We start from the raw sequence: 18,911 nt of genomic DNA on the forward strand, positions 1-18,911 counted from the left end.
CTCGCTCTTGCCTCTGGGAGCTGCTTCGGTGGCTCTGGAGGTCAGGCTGTGTCTGGCACCAGTCGCTCCTTCAGGCTCAGCACAGGATCTGCTGCTCGAGGCTGCCTCGTCAAAACCATGCACGAGAAAGTTCAGTGCTGCAGGTTTATAGACCTGTGGGTTAGTTTGAGATAGGTGCTTTCCTAAAGGCAGCTGAGCACACTTGAGCCTGTTATATTCCTAAAGATTTTCCAGCTCTCTGTGCTGCTGGCACGAGTGTTGGGCGAGGCAGGTGTTGTATATTTGAGAAATGGCCATCTTGACTTTGTTTTCAGCTCTGTGCACATGCTCTCAGATGTACAGCGGTGTTAAGTATTCTGGGCAAGGTGAATATGTATTTTCTTTTGCTAGTCTCTTGCAGAGTTTAGTATTAAATCCTTTTATGTCTTATTTGTAGTCCTGCCAAGAGACCCAATTTGTGTCCCTTGGAGAAAGACTGCTGCCTGTGTGCTCAGAGAGTGGTGTATACCTTGGACTCTGGGCATCTGCTCCTTATACATGTTTGACCTATTTCTGCTCCATACTCATCTTTAATATTAACCAGTTGTCAGTGGGAAGAAGAATGAAATCTTGGATTGATGGTGTAGCCCTTGAACTGCACCTTTTGTGCCTTCCTGTTTCATTTATAGCAGAGCTGCCTTGCATGCAGTGATAGGGATTAGCTGCCATAATTTCCTTTTTCTTCTGAATATATACCAATTCTGCTGCGCCTCTTGTCTTTTCTGGGCATTGCTGCATGCAGGGTTTGGAAGCTTTTGGAACACAAATCTGTAAGGGTTGTGTAGGATGGTTCAACAATTCTCTAGGAGCTGAAACCTTCTAGAATTCAAGGTTTTCTGCCTTTTTAAGCATAGCAAGTATGCTAACTGATAGAAACTTTGGCTCACAATTATAGCTGTTCCTTTGTTTTGTTAGCATGTCAGAGCATTTTGAGGTCAGTGCATTGCTTCAGGCCTAGTGATGGAAAAAAATGCACTAATCAATAGCAAGCCACCAACTTCTAGCTGGAAGTTAACTCTGTTTTATGCAAAGTGGTGCATTCCCTGACTTTGGTGTAGGGCACAGTTTATCATAGGAAGAAGCAGATCATGAGACTGAAATGATGGAGAACTTTTTGTAATAAAGAAGGGAGTCCTGTTTGTATAAACTGCTCCTCTTTTACAATTGTAGCCTTTCTTTAGTTATATCCCTTATGGATCTGGGCAGTCTGAGGTGTGTGATAAACAAAAATTAACCCTGCTGCTTATTGCTGTGTTTCAATAACTTCAGGCATGTGAAGAAGCAAGAATGTTACATAACATGGCCAGCCTAATTTGTGTAGAAAAGTACAGGTGGGATCTCTTCCATGTGCTTTAGAAACCAAATGTGTTTATTGCTGGTCTGTCCATGTTTCACATTAACATCTGAAGGGAGATGATCCATTTACTGTGTCGGAGTTTTGGGATGTTCATTTTCACATGTGTAGCAGCTGTGGCTGGGCAGAATGAATATTGATTTAGTTTAGGCAGCATGAACCTTGTTGCATGGAGTATGTGATGCCTCTGGAGGGTCAGCAGCCACAAGCTGTTTTCCAGGTATCTCTATTTTGTGTTAGGGATCTGCAAGTTCTGAATAAGCTGCTGTTGTCTTTGAAAGCAGGCTGTGAATGTCAGTTTTGCACTGCTCTCTGCTATTTTAATATTTACCCAGTAAACAGAGCTGGAACAAAAATTACACAAATTACTGGAACCTTTCTAAAATGACTTTGACTTTTAACCCAGAAATGCATATACAATGAAATGTTGGGAATACTTTGGACAACTAGATGATATTTTTGGATATACTGAAAACAAACCAACTTGTGTCTAATTACTGAGATTATGATGGGCTATGATTTGAACTTGTGATGGAGCCAGAGATGCAAACCAGGAGCATGCTTGACAGAATGCCAAGAAGACAGTACGTTATGAAAAGGGAAGCAGCCATGGCATTCCACCAGCGCATTTCTGGCTTCCTTATTTGTTGAATGGCACTTGTGAAGACAACTTCTGTTACCACACAGTAGCTATTTTAAATTCCTTGCACTTGTGAAGACCTCTGAGTAGCATGCCTTGTTGATGTTAACATTTTCTGAGCTATCCAGCAGACGTGTTTGGTTGTGGCAATGTCTTTAAGGAAGCAGCACACCTGTTTTCTGAGAAGGTGAATTGAGGTGTGAGCTTATGTCTGCAGGGAAACCCTCAGAGTTTTGCTGAACTCCACAGGGAAGGCTGGTGATGGGGTGATTGGTGGAACTGTAATTCTCCCTGCCCTGATCTTAGGCTTCTGTGTTCCTATGGTGTGTTATCCCTCAGTCTGTTTGCTGTAGAACTGTTTGGGCTGAGCTTTCTGAACAATGATACAAAGTGCTTCCTTTCTCCTAGTGCTTCATACAGCCTTGAAATCACAGCTGCTGCTTCAGAAGAAAAGTGTGTGGCAGGACTTGCTTGTTGATAAGCAGCTGGATTAGAAATGGATGTTGGAAATACTGTGGTTGTTTAAAAAAGAATAGTCACATCTCACTATGCTGCCAGTGATGCTGAAACACATGCTAGTATGGACTAGGAACTGTTCATAATTGGAATGTGTTGTCTTCCAAGCCCATTGCAGACCATACAGAGCTTCAGAGCTGATCAGTGCTGCAGGATCCTTCATTGTGCAGTAGATGCTGGATAGACTACCCTGAGTGATGCCATTCCCTATGTGAAAGTGCTGGGTTTAGGCACCTCGTTGTGCCAAAGCAGTAAAATACAGCGTGTGCCAGTAAAGTATGCTTAATATGTATAGTTAATGCCAGAAACTATATAACTACAGCCAGATTCAGCTATGTAAAGAAACACTCAAGGCAAAGTTCCATTTAAACTGCAAGACTTCTCTGCATCAGAAGGCTGATAAAAGTCTGAGGTGTAATACATGCTTCAGAGCTTAGAGCTTTGCAATACATGTGAAAGTGAATTGTAGCAATACCTGCAAGCCAGTGTGTAGGGTGTGATGCAGAGATTACTTAGCATGTAGTTGTTAAAGAATTAATAACTATGTTACCAGGTGAGCCTTAGAAATCTCATTGGTTTTCCCTCTTGGGACACAGCTAGCTCCATTGACTTGGTGGTGTTCTGACCTTTCCAAGATTTGAGTCTTTCCTCATAGCAGTTCCTTGCCAGGTTGCTGCCGGTGCCTGGCCTCTTTGACAGACATCTTTTCCAGCCAGCACTGCCTTTTATCTCAGCTGTTGTTAGCCACAACACTTAGCTGCAAAGTGCAGGAATCTTTTTTTGACTATAGCTGTGTGGGGTTTCTGCCTCCCATCAGAAGACCCAGTAGGGCTGCCACAGTTCTTGCAGCATGCAGGGTAGACAGGGCAGACTGATTAGGTTACAGTGCCGCTGCTGTCCGCAGGTGAGAAATTTGAAGTCTCTGGCTGCAGAATTCAATGCCTCAGGCACTGTAGGTGAATTGAGGCAAATTGCTAGCTGGAATAGAAAAATTGCATAGATAGGTTTAAGGGCATGATGCTGCATGACAATCAGTGCTCTGATTCTCTCCCAGACAGTTCTTGCATATACAGCTTTGTCTCTTTTCACATCTTCCTTTTATTTTTTCCTGTCCTCTTTCCTTCTTAACTCTTCCAGTATCTTAAAATATCCTTCAGAGCTGTGTAGGGCTAGTATAGGTTTGATCTCTAGAAGGGCTGCTGCTGACTCTTCTGTTTTAGAGATTTTTGTGACTGCTCAAGGAAGAAGACCACTTCCCTTAGTATATAAAAGTACATATGAATTGCATTTAATACATAAATTTGAGTAGTATTAGACTGTCAGGATTTATGAATCTCATAATGGTTTTTTTTTAATCTGCCTTTTTCTTTTTTTCCCCCTGTTCTTACTTGAAGGGGTAGGTATCTGTGTATGTGGGTTTCCTGAGCTCTGAAGCAAGGAATGTTTGTGGATGCTAATTCTAATTTGAACTTGTCCTTTTAGTCAAGAAGGAGGAGTGTAGAGAACTTGGAAATTTTCCCTGTCTCGTGGTGGTAGCCTGTATAACTTCTTTCCTTGTTCTGACTGTCAGTGCTCTTCCCCTGTTCCCATGATGCTTGTGTTGGGGGACTTGCTGCTGCTGTCACCATTTTGTTCCCTTCTCTGTGCTAGAATGTCACTGCTTGTCCTTCTGTCTTGAAACACTTATAGGATTTATTGCTTTCTGAAGTAGTTCAGCAGAAGAGTGTTCAAGAATATTTGTCATATTAAGTCTTATTTTGGTGGAATTAAGACTACAAGTATTAGCAAATAGATAGGAAGTTAAGGCTTTCCTCCCTGAAATGCTGGGTTCTGTGACCATTCATTTTATTTTTTTTGAGGTAGCTGTACATGCGCATGAAAAGCTACCACCACCTTGTGGATTTAATAAGGGAGTTTCTCTAGAAGCAGATGTTTGTTGGTTAACATTTCTGGCAAGTTATATTTCTTATCTTCAACATTACTGACTCCTTTACTGGCCACTCAAACACATTTCACCCACACCATTCTTCTGTGTAATCTTAATTTGGGCAAATGTGCCAACTTTTTTTTTCCCTGGAGCATGTTTACCTAGACGTGTACATGACAGGTGTGTAGCCATAAGTTTTCTACAGGATGCAGAATTGGCAACTTCTTAGGAAATACAGATCTCTAAGGGTCTCAGGCAACCTGCAGTGAAGATGATGTATGTAACATATGGACATAATAGTTACCAGCACACTGGAAAGGTGGAAGAAGAATTTGTAGGCATTCACTCACTGTCACAAATTTGTGCTTTACTGTGAAAGGTTTAACTTTTAAGTGGCTTTTCTTCTTGGTTGATAGAGTGCGGTACTGTCCTGAATCTTCAGAAAAGCAAGAAAGAATGGTTCTGATAAATGTGTTGCATCTTAATAAAATTTGACTCTCTCAAAATGTTAAGAAAAAAAAGGAAAAAAGATAATTTCAAGCTGTTTTATCATAATGGGCTTAACCTTTGTCTTATTTAATATTTACAGGTTTTTTTCAGCTGCAGAATTTGATCAGCACCTCAAAGGAACTTGCTGTTAATATAATGTAAAGCATACTAGAGCTGATGAGGTAGTGGTCTTATTTCACAATTCCAAGCTCCCACCTGCTGCTCAAATCTATAGCTCTTTCCTTGATGCTTCAGTATCCGTCTACCCCAGCACCTGCCACATTTCACTTAAGTAACTGTTTGAAAATTAAAGGTTACCCACCCTCCTGTGAAAGTTGGTGGAGACTCGTTCCAAAATCAGCAGCTTTTCCCCTTCCTGAAATAAATTTTGGGGTTATAAAACAGTGTCCAAAGTCATCACAAACCCGTGCTGGATTATGAGTTGCATTGTCACTTACGGTGTGCCTGAGCTTTTGTTTGGCTAATATGGACAAAGGAGTCTGCTTCACATGATGTAAGAAGTGTTTGCCCTAAGAAGAACAGAGGTCCTCTTGAACCAATTAGGCAAAAATAACAGCTGGGCTACCCACTAATAAGGAAGGTGCTGCTAAACCTCTTTTCATTGTGAGAAGAAATAAATCTTTTAAGGCTTACTCCCTTGCATTTTTATAGAGAGCAATTCTTTGAAAAATTCAGCAATCCAGCTGGGTGATATGTGCAGGAAGACTGTGAAGAAGATAAAGAAACTTTTAAAAATAAAAAACGGTATTATAGCTGTTAGATTTGGCAATTATAAATGTTTCATTGAAGATTTCAGTATTTAGAGAAAGTTTTACTGTTTAAATTGTTAAGAACGTAGAGTTTGGGGCTGGCACAACAGGCAGTCTCACATAAGTTCCTTGTAGCTTGTTCTGCAAGAGGATATTCCTTCCTGGAGCAAATCTCTTCTGATATCTTCTTTAAAGGAAGGCAGCCCACATGTATTTTTAGTAAGTCTGAGAGAAAAGCAGGAAGAGGAGGTCACAGAGGATTGGGACAGGTAATACTAACTTTATGGCCTTACTTTATCTGTGAAAATATCCCTGTCCTGGCCAACCACCTACTCAGGCAGGGAGTGCACCTGTGCTGCCCTGGGAGATTAACTCTTGCTTAGGAAAACCTCTTAACACCTTAAGGAGGATGATTTGGACCTGGTCAGGCACAAAGAAAGGAAAGGATATCTAGAATTCCTGGGTGGGTGCTACATATTATGGTTTACTGATGATTTTTGGAGTTTTTTTGGCTATTTTAGTAGCAAGTGGCAACTAGAGCTACTTTATCATCCAGAGAGAAACAGATCTTCACCATGACTTCATCCTGGATCCTTGGAGGAAAATAGCTACACACCAGGGCACGTTTGACAGCACTTATATGCATCTGAGATGTGTTCTCTTTGTACTATCCCAGATTATTTGAGCAAAAAGGACAGATTTTTGTCCATGGTCTTTACTGACCCAATTTTAAAATTTATCTAAGTTTATTTAATATGGGCCCCTTTCTATAGCTTTTTGCTGTAACTACCTAAGCAGAGGTAGTTTTACCATATGATAGAATGACAGAAGATTTGGTGTGTGAATAAACAGTTAACTGAGCTGAACACTTCAGCTTTGAGTTAGCTGATCTGTTGAAGGCATGTCCTCTTCTGAGGTACTGTGAAGTGTGAGTGAACACTCTGAGCAGAAGACAAACAAAAATATTGCTAGTTCTCCAGTTGCCACTGCTGTACGTTGTGGAAGTGCTGCCTTTTTGTGGTTTTCATTCAAGTCAGTGCACTATGGGCAAACAATCAGACAAGTCACAGAAGAACTCAGTGGTGCAATTATTCTGATATTTGTGGTTTTTCTCTATCAAGCCCTCAAAATCACTTGAATGCTGTTAGGGGTATCTATGTAAATATATTGTAGCTGAGCTGTCTTTAGAAATATAAATTAAAGAACAAATTTTAAATCACTGGCTGCTGTCCTAATGTCCTGGCTTACTGTTACTTTGGCCAGTGGGTGGCCTGGTCAGCCTTTTCAAAGCCAATTTTCATTTTAGGTTATTTTTACTTCTTTGAAATAGGCAAAGCCTTTGGAAAATGAGGGAGCAGCCTGCTTGTGCTTGTGTGTGTAGATGAAGGCTTGTATGTGCAACAAAGTAGCTGTAGAGTTTTTATATTCTGTTTGCAGTAATAGTAAACAGAGCATCTAAAATAACCACTTGCACATTGCAACAAACACATCATAATTTGCTTAAAAAGAGTTATAATTACAGTTGACGAAGCATGGACACCATAAAAAATGCATTAGTTTGGCTTGACACATTAATTACCTGTTTTTGCAGATGTTTTTATATATTGTTGTGTGAACAGTTTACAAAATAATTACAGGAAAGTCATATGGAAAATAAACTAAGTGGGTGGTTTCTTGCCTTAATATTTTCATTCATGTGAATCTGTGTGAGGCACAGCTGCTCTGTAGCAAAAGCAGAGAGAGAGAGAGAGATGGGGAATCTTGAGGGGTTTTTATTCTAAGGTCCCTATGATCAGCCTTGCTTCACTTTTATATCTTGCTTTTTAGCAGTGTAATTTTTAAAAGTGTAAAATGACATTGCTGATTTAATCCCAGTGATCAGGAGGGGGGAGAAGCTTTGATCCTGATCAGATGAAACATAAATCTTCTAGTATCTAGGAAAATAAATGAAAAATCAATATTATTTTAAGCAGGATGAGCTTTTATGAGCAGTTGTAAAGATTCATCAAAGGCTTTGACACAGTTTAAACATTTCCTGTTTGCTGGCATTTAAAGAAAAATGCCTTTCAAGTTTAAATTGTAATTAGAGCGATACCTCTTTAGATTATTGTGGGCTAACCACAGAATGGAAATAGGAGCTCAATATGCTCACACAATATTTAAATCAAAAGTTCTTAAATAGGAATAAATTACTATTCCTAATTTATTATAAAATAAAATTTATGCTTTCGAAAATACATTTTGCATAACTAAAACAAATATTTCATGGCAAAATGTAACATTGCATTTAAAAAAATGGAGTCTGAATCACAGCTTTGACATCTGTCAGATATAAGGATTTGTTCTAGTACTGTGTTTTAGTGATTTATTTAGTTTTAAGTGAACAGTTCTATGACCTCAAATTTGGCATAAATGCTAAATATTATTTTTAGCTTAATGGGGTCTTTACTGTTACTCTCTGTGTTTGAGGCTTTTTAAGTAGCATTTATTTGTTTATTAAATTTATATCCTGTATTTATTTAAAGATTTTTGTGAGATATTGCCTGTTTAAATGCGTATTTGTTTTGTAATGTAGTTTTTTACATTTTCTTGGTTAAACTAATGCAAAAAAAAAAAAAAAAAGCCAAAATCCTATTTCCATAAACCTAATTCTCAATCATCCACCTGTTAAAGTATTTAGACACTGAACTGTTAATGATCTTATTCACAAATATGAGTCTGGAACTTGTTGAATAAATGTTATTTTTTGAATTCACACCCTTTTTTATGGCTGAAGATTTTAATGAGGGGAACAGCTTGCAAAGGTTATTTAACAAATTAATCAGGAAGGAAAAGTAGAAGGAAAACTGAAATTAATGTCTTGTGAAAGTAGGGAGAACAAAGACAGCTCTAAGAGGGCATCCTAGCTGGTTTGCGTTAATTACTGTAAAATTACTGAAGCATTGAAAAAAAGCAAGAAACATCACAAGTAAATACATATAACTAACAATTAAGTCTTAAGCTTGACTTTTATGATAGCCTTAGACACTGACCTAGCAGTTTTCTAGCAGCCTGCTGGAAGGAAATGCTGGCTGAAGAGCTGGCTGTTGCTGTGCGGATGTCTCGTTTTCCCTGAGCGGCTGCCACTTGGCGTGTCTGAGACAACGTGGGTGCTCACCAGTGCCTCAGCACCAGGAGTTTCATGGTGCTTTCACACTACCTGCAGAGATGAAGGCAAGAGTTAGCCCTGTTTTAGGAAATTGCAACACAGGATTATTGAAAAAATGCTGTGTGTCTACTCTCTTTTGATAATGACAACGCCAAAGAGTTGAGTGATTGGGTTTTTTTAATCCTAGATGGGAGTAAGACTGTCTTAAGTCTTATGAAGGGAACTTTTTACCAAGATTTCCTTAGGTCTTTAGGATGAGAGAAATTACTGAGATATTGATAAATATCCATAATATTGTGTCCTGAAAATGCACTGAATTTCTGTCTGTCTCAAATGATGTGTAGATAAAGATTTTTGCAGAACACTCTTGTGTCTATATCCAAGGAGGGGACAATCGCTTTTTCTTCCTGCAGTGAGATAGATAGGAAAATTTATAAGTGATCACTTATCTCAGAACTGGAGTAGGTCCAAAGTCTCTTCTGCTTACTTTTGATGGAGTCTGGGTGTGATGGTTCTGTGTGTTTGGGTAGTTTCTAGTCATGATATGAAAGGAATGGGAGTCTATTTTAAAACAATCCACTTTGACCCCTACCTTTAATTCTGTCCTTGAAAAGCTCACAATGTCTTACACATTGCCACAATTGCCCCTTGAAAACCTCCCGCAGTAATTTCTGAATGCAAGCATTCACACAGTAAGTTCTCTATCAGAAATTCCATAATAAGCTTGCCCTTTTTTATGGGACTCGTTCTTGATAACCCACAATAATCCTATTTTTTTTTCTTATCAGTTACAAAGTTTCTGGTTGAACTCCTTCAAGATTACACTCGGGTTCCTTTCATGGCCTGGTGATCAGTGTCTTATGAGCTCCGGTCTTCATTAATGTCTGTTATCTGCCGTTGGTTGGGGTTTGTGTATTTGTGTGTTTAATTTATTGCCTCTCCTGTTCCTTGCCTTGTCTTTCATGTGGAGTAGCTGTTGGGTGGATATCCTTGCAGTTCCTTGCCCTGTTTGAGCATCGGTTTGAGAGGTGCTGGCTTGCACCTGGCAGTTCAGAGCCTGGCACAGTCAAGGCTTTGTTTCTGCAAGTCTTGGATGGCCTCAGGGCTGGGAGAGACTGTCAGGGCCATATCAACTCTCTGTTGTCCTTCAGTCTTCTTCTGGGATAGTTGTCTCTGTCTTTTTTTTTCAGCACAATAATCTCATTTCTGTGTTATAACAATTGTGTCTCAGTCTCATCTTTGCTGGCTTGTTGACTGGTTGGGTGTTGCCATCACAGGTTGAGTCTGTTACAGCAATATTGCTCATGTTGTGAATGCCTAAACCAAACTGAAAGCTTCAGAATTAATTTAGTGTTTGTGTGGTACTATGTGGTTCTCACCAAGAGTTTGGCTAGATCAGAAATGATTGTTTCGCCATCAGGAAGGTGAAATAGTTGGTGCAAGTGATTATTGCTTTCTTCCCCTGTTACCCCAAGACAAGAGGCAAGGAATGTCTAGTATTGAAGAGCTATGGAGTTCTTAGGAGTTCTTAGTGTCTCTCCTCTGTTGCCTTCTTGCTTTTAATAGCATTTCTAGACTTCATGTATAATAAGGAGAGTCCATACTGGAAACCTGAGGAAAAAATAAGCTTGTTGTTTTGTTGTAAACATCTTACTCTGTCTATTCTCATTGATTTTGCTTTTTGGAATGCAGGGTTTGGATCAGTGTTTTGTTTCAGTTCTTATCTGTGTTACCATAGGAACATATACCAAAGCACAGAAATAATAGGAAAGGCTTTTTATTTACCTTAGTCTATAGCAAGGCTTAATTTGTTATTTTTGTAGAACTCTGAAATCCTAGTACTGGATTTTTAGGAGATGCATATCTTTAGGTTTGATTATGAATAACCCAAAAGAAATCAAGGAGGTAGAATCAAAGTAGTCATGTGCTTTGAGTACTTAGTAACTCTCTCTTCATAGAAAGCATAACTTTTTTTTTCCTCCATTGAGGTGAATCAAGTCCAACTCGTCGAGAAGCAGTGAAAAGGAAGACGGCAGAATACCTTATGCGTGCTGAAAAAATTTCCAGTCTCTACCATAAAACCTCTGAAGATGTATCTGCTTCTATGGTAGGCTTTAATTATTTTTTGTTCTGAATTAATTTTTTTCAGGATTTGGTATAATTAAGTAGCAAAGCATATTCAAGCTTAAGGTTCAAAAGCTGTCTAAAATTTCTCTTTTGGGAGGCCTGAGGAGTATTTTGATGTTGTGTTTCTGTTAAGTTGCCATTCTTTCTGATTCTTCATAATGTTACGAGGAGTGCTTGGTTTAATACAGAACTGCTTTTCACAAGCTTTCCTACTGCTCATGGTTGATGATGTAGACATTTTTCATCATGCTGAAGAATCTAAAGGTAAAGGAAAAAGCCATGCTAGAATGTAAAATTTCATTTGACTTTTCCATGAGAATGTTGGTCAGTCCTGTAGGGAGTGAGAAACCTGTTGGTTTCTTTAGCCTAGCACACAGTGATGTATCACAAGTGAGTCAAGCACAGGGTAGAGGGGATCAGATTAATTTTCCACAGAACAAGTCCTTAATAGAGCAAAGGTTCTTCCTGATCCTTTAAAATGTCTCTCTTGGATATGCTTATGGGATCAGTTCCTTTTTGATTTTTGAGAAGTTTCTGTGCTAATTTCCACTTTCTTTAGCAGAATACCTTTATCTCTGCTTGTAAAAAAGACAAACAAAGCTTGTTCTAAGATATCCTCAATAAATATCTAACTTGCCCTTCCTTAAACAGTTCCTTTAGGATTTATCTGTTTCTGCTTTAGACTTTTACTGCTGTCCTGTTAAACTGTGTTATTGTCAATGACTGCCCTATTGCAGTAAGTATAAAAGCTACAAACTTCCTGACTCTCTAATATCAAGGGATAATAAAAGGGATAGAAGATTATTGCTTCTTACTTTGCACAGATCTAAAAATGCTTTAAGGAGACAACTGCTGCAAAAATTGGAAGCCTTCTAAAAGCTGTCTATCCAATAAGTAAATTTAAAAAGCAAAGACACTGATTTTTAAGGGTAGATTTTGTCATGTTGAGAGCCCACAAGTACAATTTTGAGGATGTTCCAAATGGGATATATTTTGTGAGGCTTGGAGTCTTGCTGTTGCTATGAACTGTACTTTGAACAATTTAATATTTTGGACAGATACGAACTCCTACTAGGTATTCTTTCTTTGGGTCAAACACCCCTGAAAATGGGGAAGAAGCTATATTGAATTGAATCCTCAGTGTGTTTGGAAACTGAAGAACAAGAGAAAAAAATCCACGAACAACCTATTTTTGCCTTTTTATAAGTTTAAAAACTAACTGCAGTTGGGAAGGAGGAAGAAATAGGTTGCATTTTTCTGTGTGAGCTTGAGAGGTAAAGTATTTCCTCTTTTATGCTGTACTGAATAAGACACATGCCTTCTTTGCAGGTCCAAATAAAAGCAGATTTAATTGGGATAAGACAAGAAAAAAAAAGCAGATAGAATAAAAAAACATTCTCCTTCTGTGTTGAAACTCAAAATTGACAAATTATGGCAAATCTTGTTTTGTACAAAGTGTTGCACCTGGCTGATTCTCCTGTTTACAAAAAAGGCCATGCAGCCGTGATTTAGCCTTGTCTTTTTCCTAAGTTTGTACATATATGTTAATGTCCTTTATTTGCTGCTCTTCATAATGCATAGATTTTACTTTTATCTTAGAACTTTGGAATGTGCTGATGTTGAGGACAGGTGGTGCTTATGGGTCATGATGGTTGTGGTGAGGAATAGCTTGTCTCTTGTTCATAGCTGAAAGTTACCTGGGAGAAGGACTTAACTCCCAAAATTATTGTGAGGGTAGTGGTAGGGACCGCAGAGAGCTAGTATGCTCTGTGCTTTTGCATGATGTCTTAAGGAAAATGAGGAATGTGACTGTTCCTGCATGTTGGTTGTTGAGCAGGTCTGAATTCTTGCACTTTAGTTACTGCTTATTATTTTTACTTCTCAAGATAGTTTATATTGGAGTTTGCATGAATTATTCCACCCCATATGGACAGTGGTAAGTGCACTGGAAGAACTTCCATCTATAGACAGTGTGATTCTTGGGAGATACTAGTGGCAACTTGCAGATACTTTGTGTCCTTCTAAAGATGTGAAGTCCATGATGGGCACAGTTAGTGCAGTCCCTGGGCCCCTGTTACAAGTGTCAGAGTGCAGTTTTGTTATGGAAGGCGTGGCTCAGTTCAGGGAATATCATGGGCCGTGGGGGTGCTGAGACCATTTGCACCTTGGAGAAAGAGGTCTGGCTGGTAAGCGGGCGTGGGCATTTCAGGCAAAGTGCTCTAGTGCATGACCTGGTGTCACAGGGCAGATCGGCTTTGTCACCCCTGTCTGCTGTAGGTGGCTTTGTGTTTCCTGTTGTGCCCTTAAAAGGAGCAGTCATGGGCATCAGGACTAGGCTGACCTGTCCTCCTTACACATGGAATTTTGCTTCCTTCTCCTCCACCAGGCCAGAGAATTGTGCAACAAGAAAGGGGGTAAGCTCAGAAGTGCAGGTTCAGTTATTGTCCTGCACTTCTCAGCCTGTTGGATCTCCCGAAGGCTTGGCATGCCAGCCATGTGCTGAGCCATGTGCTGAGCCACCTGCAGCAGTCTCAAGAGACTGTGCTTGCTAAATGTGTCTCAAGCTACCCCTTTGCCATCTGAGCACCACTTGGAGGTAAAGCACAAAGCACTGGCTTTTCTCTGGGGCCCAGGCAAGGAGGAAGTGAGCCATTCTTTCATGGCTGGAGATGCCAGGCCCTCGCCTGTTCCAAGACCAGATTTCCCTAAAGATGCAAAAGTGTGGTATTTGAGAGCTGAGAAGCAAAATTGTCTTTGATGTCATGGTAACCAAATGAAGAACAACTACTTTGTTACTTTTCAGCAGTGTAGCTCTCAAGGATAGCATCCTTGGCAAGCACCCTGCTGCTTGCGGGTTCAAGTGGTGACGAGAGAAACACAAGAAGGTGGTATTTGGAGAATCCTTGGCATTGTTAAAAAAGGTTTTGGGTAGTGAGCTTAAAAGAAACACAGGGAACTGACCCAGCTGTGACCTTGAGCTGGGAGCTCATCTGAGTGTCTTGTAAACATCGAGAAAAGCCTTGCTGTGACCCATAAGAGTAGGAGATGTGGAGACGAGCTTCTGGAGCTTTTAAACAGGCATGTGAAAAACAAGCTGCAGCAAATGCTGTCCTTCTGCCTTTGGTGTAGCACAGCAGCCTCAAGGGCCGTCTCTTGGGCAAGAGCCGCAGAGCGCTGTGTAAGAGCAGCACTGGGTCATTTTGCTGATCCTCAAGCTGCATTTTCTCCTCTGCCCCTTTATAAGTAGCATCTCTGGGGAGCCACTTCCAAGCCTGAGTGGGAGCTGCAGCAACAGCCTCCGAATCACACTGGAGTGACCATCAGAAAGCTGGAGTCTTGCATAGCTGTCAGCTGCAAAGCCCAGCACAGCTGCTGGTACAGGCTGCGGCGCCGTTTTAACTTTGGTAGTTGTTGTTAAGCATATTTTTATTCCCTCTTTGAAATTAGTTCTGATTCTACTTACGCCTAACTTCATATATTCAGAGTTGTTTCTTTTTGCATCATTATGAAAGCTGTTGTCTTTTAAAATGTCAATTATTTTTGATTTTCAAAGCAATTTAGTAACAAGAGGTACATGCAAGCCTGATGCCCGAACAGAAGAAGCAGTCTTTGTGGTTTACATAAGATATCTTCCTAAAATTCTCATTAAATGTGCATGAAAATTACATGAAGTATAAAGAAAATGCACTGCTGTAGTTCTGTGAGATATAAATTTAACATAAAGTAAGAGATACAGTCTCAACTTCTAGGATCACATCCAAGGTGTGTCCCAGCTTTAGGAAAGGTGCATTCTCCAACTGGTGAGATTGCTTCTGAAGCAATCTCTAGTTCTGTCTGGTTCAGATGCAGGCAGAAATCCAACCTGGTTTTCTCATGGTGCAGAAAGAGGAAGAAGCCAGGATGTTTGCCATACCAGGAGAGCTGGAAGCACTGTCACACCCATGAGGCAGATACCAATGTATCTGCATCAAAACAAGGCATCTCCTTGCTGCAACTGAAGCTCTGGCTATGCTACAGGTAGAAAGTTATTGAAATCATCAGACAAGGCAATCATCATCAATGGCAAGGGGAGATTGAATTTTGATGTGCAGATCTGCACTGGCGTTCATGAAAGTTCTCTGTTCTTATCCTGAGGATCTGTGGTGACTGATGTCAAAGGTGGCAGCATTAGCAGTTAAATTAGCAGAGCTTTCTGGGTGAAAGAATGAAGAGGGGAAAATAAAGATCAACTATTCAATTCGAGGAAATCCAGGAAAAATAGCATTGTGCTGGGAAAGCTTTGAGAGACCAGTGTGAGTGGCATCACTGCTTGAGCATGTGGATTGCTTTGAGCAACCAAGGAAGGACCAAGGCTCCACCATTCCTTGTGTTTCACTGCATCCCAGGAAGAAAAGGGTGCAAGGAACCCCCCTCACAGATGCTGGGGTGCCCCCAGCCTGAAATGTACACATGGGGTGGTTTTTGGGGTTTCCCTGTTTGAGGCCAGGAGCTGGATCCTTGTGGGTCCCTTCCACCTCAGGATATTCTATAATTTCCTATCAAATGGTGTTTGTGTTGCTGGGCTAGGGATAGTGCTCTTGCCTTAAATGAGATTAACATTAAATGCCCTTTCTCTTACTTGATTGGTGGAGTTCTCCTCTGTCTCCCTCTGCTCTTCTACCCTGCTGGCAGTGATGGCAAAGCAGAGGCAAGGGCTGTTGCCATATTCCTTGTGTAGCTTGCAAACCCAGAGCTTTCCAAAGGCAAGCAGTGGCCACAGGCTGCTGGGTCCTTGCAGGAGCATCACAGTCAACATCAGCCTTTTCTGCTTGAAATCTACACATGGTAAAAGGTGATGGTGGGAGAGGAACTGGTGATGCCTATCCTAACTTTGGATGAATCCAGCTGTGCAGCTCACGGTGCAGTCTGGAAATAGGGAGGGCCTGACCACAACAGAGAAGATCCTGGGATACCTGAGCAGCATGCTGAGCATTTGGGCAGGCTGCTGAAGGCCTTCTGCAGGCAGAAGTAGCCTGACACTTTGTTCAGAGTATTTGTCTCATTTCTAAAGGCAAATGAAGCTTTTTTTTGTTGTTGTTATCCTCCTTCCTGTACTTTTTGTTCCTCTGTTTTTTGATGAGAGTGAGGGTTTTTAGTTATTTTTCTTCTTGCTGCCTAGATGCTGAGCTTGGATTTTTACTCTATTCAGAAGAGCAGGCTGTTTCATAGAGTGCTTAATTGCTGTAGTTTTGGGAATTGTTCTGGGAATTCAGTTTGCTTCCAGCCTGCTTCACAACAGAATGTAATGCCTTCCCATCATTGGGCTCTTCTATTAGACTTTTGAAACAGTGAAACCAAAGTACTGTAAAGAACGAAACTGATTAAAATGGAGAGCATGCTGGGAGCTGTGGATGTGATTGTAAATCCCTCTAAGGTAAGAAGTGACTGTAGAGCACACATATAAAAATCAGTGTGTATACACACTATTACCAACTGTGCCACCACAGGTCACATTTTAGAGAAAGACCTAAAATATATATACTGGGGTTTTTTGGCTCCTTGGACAGGACGGGTGCAGAAGTGTGATTGTATAGCATTATTAGACAACTATTAACTTCTGTAGAGATGTATGAACTTAATTCATGGTTCAAATGTTATTCATAAGAGAAAATTTTAAAAGCGCGATTATTGAGGAGTGGTTATACAATGTAATAGCAAGCAGATAGAAGTGAAAATCTTTTATAGTAGTCCAGAGGATTAGGAAATGTTCTCTTCCTTTAAATGTCTTTCTTAGAATGCTTTTGAAATCTTGTCATGAATAAACTGTGTTAGCACAACTCTTTGTTTCAAAGGAAGTATTTCATTATTGCAGAAAAATTGCACACTCTCAAAATACTTTCAACAGCTCACTGGAATGTGGAACCGAAATTAGGTTTGGAGAAAATAGTTCATATAAAGTTGTCTTTTTTTATTCTTCTTCCTGTTAAAGCCTGTAGTTTTAAATTGTAGAATCTGGGCTGTTTTCTCTTAATTGCTTTGGTATTCCTGCTTGGCAGGGTTTATGTGACAGAACAATTATCAGATCCATACAAAAAAAATGAAGATAACTTAAAAATTCCCAAACACTGAGCCCAGAAAAGCACACTTTTCTCCAAGCTTTTTTAACATGTATTTATGGCCCTTTCTTTTGGTTTTTGTGGGCAATCAGTACTTAAATAAGTACTGGTTTTTAGGAAGGAATTTGGAAGGAGAGAATGTTGCTGAGTGAATGGAGAAGGCTTTGAGGAGTTGCTTTGACCTTTGAGGATAGCACAGTAAGGATGCCTTAAGGGGAAAAAACAGGTGGGCAGGAAATTGCTCTGCCTAGTTCAGGATCTTGGAGTGTCTCATCACAGGGGAAAATTTTTTGATTTTTCCTGATACATAAGCATTTAATCCACAGCATATTTGCCTACCAGCCATTTTCCTTTGTGACACAGCTGTTAAATATTGCCTCAGAATGCTGACCTTCCTCTTCCTTTGCACCTTTTTGTGATGGAAATCTACTTGGGGAGGCCAGGTTATGCTCAAAGGAGTTTGGCATTCAGCATCTCTGCAGATGAAGTTACCTTATTTGTGAGGTACAGGTCTGTGGGTCTACGAGAAGCTACATGTTGAATTTTTGGAGGAAAATCTAATAAATTCTCTCAGTTGGCAACTAGAAACTGCTGAAAATATTTGTTCACATGCCAGAGGTATTTGGGATGCTTAAAATGTTCATATTTGTCCCAAAAGACTTCCAGTTGAAACGTTGTTCCCCCCTCTGACATGCAAGCTTTGAATTTGCTCTGAGAAACTACAAAACATACTATGGACAAACATCTATGTATATTTGCATACTAACTACTTGAATAGTTAGCACCTGCCAATTTTCTTGCTGTGGTGTTAATTTCTAGATTAATGATACAGAGGTAGTTACTTTTTCTAAGGCAGCTTTAGGAATCGTTTCTGTTGTGCACCTTATTATTAAAAGGATTTCATAAAGCCCACCAGAGAGCAAGAGAACCCTATTTATAATTCTATATTTTATGTTCTTCAGGCTTAAAAAGCCTCTAATTTGCTTTCTCCTCCTCAGTGATCTCTGAATTATTTTGTACCCAGAATACCTGTAAGGCTTTGATTGATTATTATTATGTGGTAAGAACTAAGTAATCAATTGCTGAGTTCCATTAAGCATAGAAAAGACAAAAATTCATTGCTTTTTTCTTCTTTAAATTTTTGTTTTCAGTGTTATCTTGACTTTTATTTACTTGCAAGTTGTTTTTTTTTCCCCCCACTAAGGACAAACAGAAAACTTCTCCTTTCATCTTCAGTCTCTCTGATTTATGATAAATTTAGTTTCCTTCGGCCTGGCATTTGCTTCAGCAGGCAGTCTTCCTTCAAGTACCACCCTGATTGATGTATAATCTTTGATATCTTCCATTAGCCTCCAGGATCACTAAGTTCAAGGCCCTCTTGGAACCTAAGGAGCCCTGCCGAGGAACTGAAGACCTTCAGAGTCCTTGGGGTGATTGACAAGGTAATTCTTCAGTGTCTCCTCAAGAATTCGGTCATAAATCGACTGCATGCTGACATTTTGTCTTTGAAGCTGTGGATCTTAAGGATATGAAACAAAAGGGGAAAATGACTCAAATGCATCTGCACTTTAAAATAACAAAAGTAGAAGAAAAAAAGGCTTTTATCTAAGCAATTCATGTAAGGTCATGCAAAATGTATTTGAGCTAAAGGAAAAGGTACATGTTTGGTAGCATTCAATAGGATGAGGCCTGTTTTTCAAAAATGAAACCATGGTTGCTGTTCTGGGGTAAGGACAAGTTGATGTGTTTTCAGTTGAACAGTCTGGTGGATACGGAAAATATAGAAGGGTAGAAATTCTTACATCT

The 18,911-nt window shown here is 39.9% G+C and overlaps 1 protein-coding gene across 4 annotated transcripts in view; it reads left to right on the top strand.

Moving 5' to 3' along the window:
- RPS6KC1 (ribosomal protein S6 kinase C1) overlaps positions 1 to 18,911 on the top strand; it is an 85,317-nt gene that overhangs the window by 26,639 nt on the left and 39,767 nt on the right. For all 4 annotated transcript variants that reach the window (XM_012572382.5, XM_072927547.1, XM_072927546.1 and 1 more), the window contains 2 exons: positions 10,872 to 10,990; positions 18,455 to 18,547. In XM_012572382.5, the coding sequence (XP_012427836.4) occupies positions 10,872 to 10,990; positions 18,455 to 18,547 (212 nt within the window). The remainder of the gene's footprint in view (positions 1 to 10,871; positions 10,991 to 18,454; positions 18,548 to 18,911) is intronic.

The sequence above is a fragment of the Taeniopygia guttata genome, chromosome 3 (assembly GCF_048771995.1).
Source record: "Taeniopygia guttata chromosome 3, bTaeGut7.mat, whole genome shotgun sequence".
Classification (NCBI taxonomy): Eukaryota; Metazoa; Chordata; class Aves; order Passeriformes; family Estrildidae; genus Taeniopygia; species Taeniopygia guttata.